Source organism: Zeus faber, assembly GCF_960531495.2.
Source record: "Zeus faber genome assembly, chromosome: 9".
NCBI classification, from domain to species: Eukaryota; Metazoa; Chordata; class Actinopteri; order Zeiformes; family Zeidae; genus Zeus; species Zeus faber.
This window is the reverse complement of record NC_137197.1, coordinates 9,522,192-9,530,397: the sequence shown is the minus strand read 5'-3', so window position 1 is coordinate 9,530,397 and position 8,206 is coordinate 9,522,192. Positions and strand designations below refer to the sequence as shown.

At 48.9% G+C, this 8,206-nt stretch overlaps 1 protein-coding gene across 1 annotated transcript; it reads left to right on the top strand.

Moving 5' to 3' along the window:
- Window positions 1-1,018: 1,018 nt before the first annotated feature.
- On the top strand, window positions 1,019-6,949 carry vmn2r1 (vomeronasal 2, receptor 1; the record flags this gene model as incomplete). Its single annotated transcript, XM_080006448.1, has 13 exons — window positions 1,019-1,242; window positions 2,089-2,380; window positions 2,478-2,912; window positions 3,053-3,178; window positions 3,533-3,714; window positions 4,172-4,292; window positions 4,436-4,663; window positions 4,765-4,888; window positions 5,249-5,409; window positions 5,487-5,682; window positions 5,909-6,162; window positions 6,282-6,481; window positions 6,628-6,949. 13 exons carry the CDS (start codon window positions 1,019-1,021, stop codon window positions 6,947-6,949), a joined length of 2,865 nt encoding a protein of 954 aa, XP_079862574.1.
- Window positions 6,950-8,206: the final 1,257 nt, after the last annotated feature.

The following is an 8,206-nucleotide window of genomic DNA, read 5'->3' as shown; positions in this document are numbered from 1 at the left end:
GAGCCACGCCGTCCCGGGCCTGCGTGACTGTCGGGCGTCCGTCTCCCCGAGGGCTGTGGAACAAGAGCGGGCACGTTCAGTCGGAGAGTCAACATGCGAGGGCCCGTCCCCCGGGGACGGCGAGCGATTAGGAACAGTACCCACGCTGTTAGTGAATGACAAGCTACAGTGTCGTCTCGTGACCCCGGTGATCACTGTTGCGTGAAGCCGTCACAAGTTACCACACGTTGCTGCCAATTAGTTCTTGGCCCCTGGTGTGTTGTCCCGTGCCTGCGATGCAGGGGCCCCCACAGTCTGAGAGGATCCGGATTAGCTCAGTCATACAGAAAGATAGATAGTTGGACAGATAGAGATAGATACAGTAGATAGATAGACAGACATAGATAGATAGATAGATAGATAGACAGACAGACAGATATATAGATGGATAGATAGATAGATACAGTAAATATATAGTTAAATAGACAGACAGACAGATAGATAGACAGATAGATAGATTTGAGGGCCAAAACAAAAGCCAATATACAAAAGTCCATGGCCTAAAACAGGGTTTCCCAAAGTGGGGTCGATGCCCGTCTAGGGGTCCTCGGAGGAATAGCAAGCGCTCACTGAACTATATTTCATGTTTTTATACCGTTTTCATTTTTGTCTTCCATTTTCACAGACATATACACTTATCTTCGCAAAATGTATATACTATATACTCAACCTCTTGTCAGCAAGTTATTTGTGTTTGAATGGCCATATATAGACATATACAGGCGTTATTGAAATGGTTGAAAAAAAACCCCAACTAAAACAGGTCAGATAATACACATTTGATAACTTTTTTGACTTTAAGGTATTGCACGCTGGCGGTACACACCCACGGACACATGACACCGATGTCTCCTTTATGTTTGTTCCACTGAACGTGTTTTCGTCTTCCAGCGCTTTCCCCCCCTGAGGACAGACAGACACCTGCTGCACTCGTCCTCTACCGTCCACCACCCTCTTCACACCTCTCCGGCTCCGTAGCATGGAGTTGAACCGCCTTCTCCTCGGATTATGTGCGTTTTTACACCTTTACGGGCCGCGCTGGGCAGAGTCCACCTGCAAGCTGAAGGCCAAGTTCAACCTGAGCGGCTACAAGGACGTGGAGAAGAAGAAGGTCGTGGTCGGGGGGATGTTTCCCGTTCACCAGCGCATCGTTTCCGCCCGCGGCAACACTTCCACTGTTCCCGTCTCCTCGGGCTGTGAAGGGTGAGCCGCGTCGATCCCGACTCTTATTTCATCCCTTTATTTCTAGTAATTGGAGGACGCTTTGAAATGTAAAATGTTTGACGGAGTAAATCGCATTGCCGCCAGCTTTAAAACCGAGCAGAAAAAATGGTTTTCAGTAACTTATTAAGATTGACTTCCGTTTTATTTCCACTTTGGAACTTAAATAAATGATGAAGAAGAAAATGATGATTATTGCTTTATTGTTTAACCACATTACCATGATAAGACTTATATTTTTCTAGTGAATTCAGGATATGTATGTGACAAATAATCTCTTGAACTTGAACTTGAACTTGAACTAAAACTGCTAGTGTCTCAGGGACCAATTAGGACAAGTAGGTCATAAAACTCTGTTGCCCCCCAGTGGCCAATTTAGGCAATGACACACACAAAAAACAATAACAATTTATCCCATTAAAATTATGTGTTTTCATTAGACCTCATCCAAAAAAGATTAACTGGTAAACAACAACAACAATAATCATAATAATAATAAGAAGAATAATAATAACACTATTAATAACAATAATAATAATAATCATAATCATCATCATAATAACAGTAATAATAATAATAATAATAATAACACTATTAATAACAACAATAGTAATAATAATCATCATAATCATCATAATAATCATCATAATCATCATCATAATAACAGTAATAATAATAATAATAATAATAATAATAATAATAAAAACCATCATCATCATCATCATAATAGCAAAAATGATATTCAATTCAATATATCTTGGGCAATTATTTCAACATTAAAGTGCAAACCTGCATGAGATGCTTAATTTCAATGACATCGCCTTACAGGTTTAACTTCCGCACGTTCCGCTGGACCCAGACCATGCTGTTCGCCCTCCGGGAGATCAACAGGAGGACCGACCTGCTTCCCCACACCGACCTGGGCTACGTCATTTACGACTCCTGCTTCACCATCTCCAAGGCGGTGGAGGGCACCCTCACCTACCTGACGGGCCAGGACGAGGCGGTGCCCAACTACCGCTGCGGCACCGGGGGCCCTTTGGCCGCTCTGGTGGGCGCCGGAGGCTCCGATTTGTCCATCGCCACCGCAAGGATATTGGGCCTCTATCACTTCCCACAGGTGGCGTGAGAAAGTCTGGGATGGGATGGAGTGCGTGTAAGTTTTAATGGTCTTACTATACAACGCTCACCCCCTCTCCCCCTTTTCACCCTTCCAGGTCAGCTACTGTTCATCTTGCTCTGCCCTGGATAGTAAGTTCCAGTTCCCCACCTTCCTGAGGGTCATCCCCAAGGACGTCCACCAGTCTACAGCCATGGCCCGGTTGGTGCTGCACTTCGGCTGGACCTGGGTGGGAACCATAGCAGCCGACGACGACTACGGCAAGTATGGCATCAAGGAGTTCAAGGAGCAGGTAGAAGAGTCCGGGGTCTGCGTTTCCTTCTCCGAGACCCTGCCCAAAGTCAGTTCCCCGGAAGACATCCAGCGCATCGTGGACACGGTGATCGAGTCCACGGCCAAGATCATCGTGGTGTTCTCCTCGGACGTGGACCTCAGCCCCCTGATCCTGGAGCTGCTCCGGCACAACGTCACCAACCGGACCTGGATCGCAAGCGAGGCCTGGGTCACCTCGGCTCTCATCAACCTTCCTGGGGTGAGTTCTGTCTCCGTCAGGGATCATGGAAGGGATGGATGGATGACAAAATGAAAGTGTGTGTGTGTGTGTGTGTGTGTGTGTGTGTGTGTGTGTGTGTGTGTGTGTTTGTGTGTGTGTGTGTGTCTGTGTTTTTGTAGGTCGGCTCAGTGTTGGCCGGTACCTTGGGCTTTGGGGTGAAGAGAGCTGACATCCCGGGCCTTCAGCGATACCTGCTGGATCTGGACCCCTACGATGACCCCCTCACTGAGGAGTTCTGGGAAACGGTGGGTGATCAGTAGACTCTTGATGGATCAGGTGGTGGTGGGGGATTGAGGTCTATTCCCCACTTACATAATATTGCAAGTCCATAACTATTGGATATAATGGACTGAATGGACCCGTATGGACCCCTGCAGCTTGTAAACCCCATATCAATCCGTTTTTGCCCATCTATTTTTATTTAACAGGATAGGTTCCGTTTAACATTTAAAAACCGTGGTCCAATTGTATCGCACCATTACAACAGAATGTCCTTCGGGTATTCAAAATCGCCTTAAATCTTAAATTTGAGACATTGCCCGACGTATTTCTGAAAGGTTTCGTTTCGGGGGAACTAAGTGAAGGCTTCCTGCGTACAGGTATTCGACTGCACGCTGGACTACAACAAGGCGCTGAGACAGGCCAGAGAGAGGGCCAGTTCTAACGGCACCCTGTCCCGAGCGGTACGGGGGTCACCAGACGGCCTGTGCACCGGAAAGGAGGCTCTGGAGCAGCTCAACAACACCTACACCGACGTGTCTCAGCTACGACTCACCTACAAGTTGGTGCTGCTCCTCACGTCCTCTGCACCAGCGCCGCTGTTTAACCCTCTACGGCTTTTACCAAAACCGTATCGCTACGACACTTTTTAGTCGGCCAATACTACTCCGAGGAAGTAATATTAATCACACCATTTTATTTTTTTATATATTTTTTCCTTTTTCTAATTTTTCTCAAAAGTAATCCTTCCTCCATGGCGAGTTAAATGACATTATTAATTTCAGTTCTGTGTTTCTTTCTGTTACACGTGGATGAAATGCACCATATGAATAAATCTTTCCATGAGTTTTCCACAGCAACTACTAGTGCTCTGACTACCAACTAATGCAATAATGATTGTTATGATAATATTATAATAATCATGAATCCATTAGGAATAGGACAGGAACCCGGAGACAATATATAACAACTATATATTATATAGTTATTATATATTGTCTCTGGGTTCCTGTCCTTAGTGTGTACAAGGCGGTGTATGCGGTGGCCCACGCCTTACACAACCTGGAGAGCTGTGAGCCCGGACAGGGACCCTTCAACAGAAACAGCTGTGCTGAGATCACCAACTTTGAGCCCTGGCAGGTTGGCGGCGAATTCCTTTTAAAACGTATGCATTCCTGTGATAAACAATGATGATGATGATGATGATCACAAATACGCACGAGCAAGAAAATACCAAAAAACGGAGCAATTCCTGTTTGTCCGGCTCCACCTCGCCTCTCCAGCTGATGTACTACCTGAAGAACGTGCGCTTCAACGTGCCCCACACGGGCGAGGAGATCTACTTTGACAAAGGGGAGGTGGACGGATACTACGACATCATCAACTGGCAGCTCGGCGACGACGGGCTGGTCTCCTACGCCACCGTAGGCAACTACACCGGAACGGCGTCCGGAGGGCACAGGATGACCATACTGAACTCCTCCATCGTCTGGAACAACGAAGAGCTGGAAGTCAGTACCGGTTGTGGTGGGGCGACCGCGACGGCCGTGTCTGTAAGTGAGGTGCCGCGTATGACCGAGCGTGATCCTCCCTCTCCCTCCTCCCCACCCAGCCTCCCTGGTCCGTGTGCAGCGAGGACTGCCAACCCGGCACCAGGAAGGGGATCCGGCAGGGAGAGCCCGTCTGCTGCTTCGACTGCATCCCCTGCGCCGACGGAGAGATCAGCAACACGACCAGTGAGGAGCACACTTTATTATTTTTTTGATTACATCACATTGCGCTGATAGGGGACGCTTCCGAATGCACCTGACTCTTTTCAATATGGTGAATGTACATTTGCTCTGGCTGAGATGGAGTTTTCATTTCTAAAAATAGGGTCATTCTAAGGCATGAAAGTAGTCTGTGATAGGGCAAACCAACCCAAAGCATTTCTGAGATTACATTTCAGGCCAGCGGAGACAAATAGTGTGGGGAGAAAAAGGATTGTGGGTATAGGACGCGTTAAAAAAAGCCTAAAAGCACCACGACCCGCACCGGATCGTCCGACCGAAGATAGTCTACCTACCTCACCGTCAGGGCTCCTTGTTCTCCGCCAGACGCCCGTGAGTGTATTCAGTGCAGCGAGGACTACTGGTCCAACACCGCCCACGATGCCTGCGTCCCCAAGAACATTGAATTCCTGGCCTTCGGAGAACCGCTGGGCATCACGCTCATCGTCATCTCTGCCTTCGGGGCTCTGGTCACCATAGCCGTGGGGGTGAGATAAACTATACATATTTATATAAATATATATAAGCAAGGATTATTTCATTTCCTCCCTCTGTGGCGTTCCAGGCGGTGTTCGTCATCCACCTCGGCACCCCGCTGGTGAAGGCCAACGATCCACTGCTGAGCTTCTCGCTGCTCTTCTCCTTGGTGGTGACCTTCCTCTGCTCCATCGTCTTCCTGGGGGAGCCCCAGCACTGGAGCTGCATGACCAGCCAGGTAGCCCTGGCCCTGGGCTTCGCTCTCTGCCTCTCCTCTATCATGGGTAGGTACCGTGGCACCTTTTCTACCGTTTGAATGCATTTTTGTGTCACATCAACGAAAAAATGATCCACAGTTTGGTCCACATGGACTGTGATGGGCGAACTGTTAAGTTGTGAAAAAGGGAACTCGGTTTTAAGATATGCATGTTATCAATTGGAAGAAGACTTTCCCTTTGTGACAGAGTTGCCGCCTCGTCTCTGTGATGGCTAAGCTTGTTGTACCTCCAGGGAAGGCGGCAGTGTTGATGCTGAGGGCCCGGGCTCTAAAGGCACAACGCGCTTGGGCAAAAGCAGCTGCCAAGGCCGCCAAGGAGGCCGCCAAGGAGGCCGCCGAGGCAGCGGCCAACAGCGGCAATCCCGACGTCATAGTAACCAACACAAACAACATCCACGCGGACATGAATACTTGTGGAAACACAGAAGTGGACACACTCACCTTCACCCACCAGAGGGTGATGGCCACCGTGGCAACACTGATCCAGGTAGAATTGTAAAGAGGTGCCTTTGGTTGTTTTTACAGTCCTCCACTTCAACCTCCAGACAAACATTCCAGGTCTCATTCGAATCTCAGTGTGAATCTCCTTCTTCTTCCTCGCCTCAGGCGGTGGCGTGCACGGTGTGGCTCATCATCCTCCCTCCGCACCCTGTCAAGAACACTGCGGCCCAGAACGTGAAGATCATCCTGGAGTGTGACGAGGGCTCCGTCGTGTTCATCTGCTGCATCTTCGCCTACGACATCCTACTCGCCCTTCTGGCCTTCGTCTTTGCCTTCACGGCTCGAAAGCTGGAGGACCACTTCAGGTAGCGAGCGCAGTGGGTTGTGTACGTGAGAACCGGTGTGGGAGTACTGCCGTTTGCTTATCAGCCTGCCACAGGCAGTCGGGCTTTGTTTTGAAACGCAAAGCACAATCGCATGGCGCTTAAAAGTTGTTGTCTTTCCGATCCAGCGAGGCGAAGAGCGTGACCTTCGGCATGCTGGTCTTCTTCATCGTGTGGATCTCCTTCGTCCCGGCCTACCTCAGCACGCGCGGCAAGTTCATGGTGGCCGTCCAGATTTTTGCCATCCTGGCCTCCAGCTTCGGCCTCCTGGCCTGCATCTTCCTGCCCAAGTGCTACGTCCTGCTGGTGAAGCCCGAGCGCAACACGGAGGACATGATGAGGCCCCGAGCCAAGCCCCGCGACGGGACCTCGACCGGCACCTCGGCGTCCCTGGCCACGGCCGGCACCGAGGTCACCGCCACCACCGCCTCCACCACCATCGACGACTAGTAGAGTAGCTCAGGTTGTATGACGAGGATTGGAGCAGAAGTCCACCCTGAAGCATGTGGATAGCGGGTCCGACCTATGACAAAATACATTTCCCACAGAGTTGCTGAGAAAAGCAATAGAAACCGGTTTTCCTGTTGCCAGAAACCGTCGTGATTTACATGAATACACGATTCCAATCACTTCATCGCACATTTCAGTACGAAGTACTGTTATTCCATAACAATACAAGGTTCACCCGATGCCTTCAGCACAACACAACACGTCCCTCAATGGAGATGCATATACTGATGTTTTCAAACTGCAATGTTCTGCAAAAAATATTCCTGTCTGTTATTACCGGTGTTCTTGCAACGCTTGATAAATCCTGCTTGAACATGTTAACGTCTTGTCCTTGTTACTCTCGCTGCTGCTAGCGTAGGGCTGGTGGAGCAAAATGTTGCCCGTTGTGTCAGATATTATGTGTTAAATACGATAAATATGATGCATGATGCAGGGGGCCCGTCTCACAATCTGCACTGTGAATTAGCGATAGAGCTGTCTGGTGTCTGGTGTTATTTGAACTGAAATGCTTTCCATTGCAAGTTGTTTGCTTATATTTTCAAAATAAAACAAAAATATGTTCCTATTGCACAAAACTATTTTGTTCAGAACCTCATTATGGAATATTATTCATAATATTATTAATGATTATAATACACACACACACACACACCACACACACACACACACACACACACACACACACACACACACACACACACACACACACACACACTAACACACATTTTTCTGTGTGTGTGTCTGGTTACTTTTCTGGGGGTGTGGATGATGCCAGGGGGATGCTTGTCACCCTGTGTGTGTGTGTGTGTGTGTGTGTGTGTGTGCGTGTGCGTGTGCGTGTGCGTGCGTGTGTGCGTGCGTGCGTGCGTGCGTGTGCGTGTCTGTGTGCGTGCGCGGGTGTGTGCATATGTGCTGTGTTCACACCATAACCCTGTGCTCTCTGACAAGGGAAAGGCTTTCCAGGAATCTATAAAGCTGTCGACTGTGTTGTCAAAGGAAGCCGTCAGCTTTGACCTGTGATATACTTTTCTGGTGACGGAGCGCTGGAGGAATGTGCCTGTGATTTACTACCTGCTGAGAGCGCCAGGACACTGAGCCGACCAGGATCAATGATGCTAAATTTGTATCACACTGTTAACTGTATCACACTGAAAAAGTATGCATCTGGTTGTGTGGGCGGGCGTGCCTGCGTGCGTG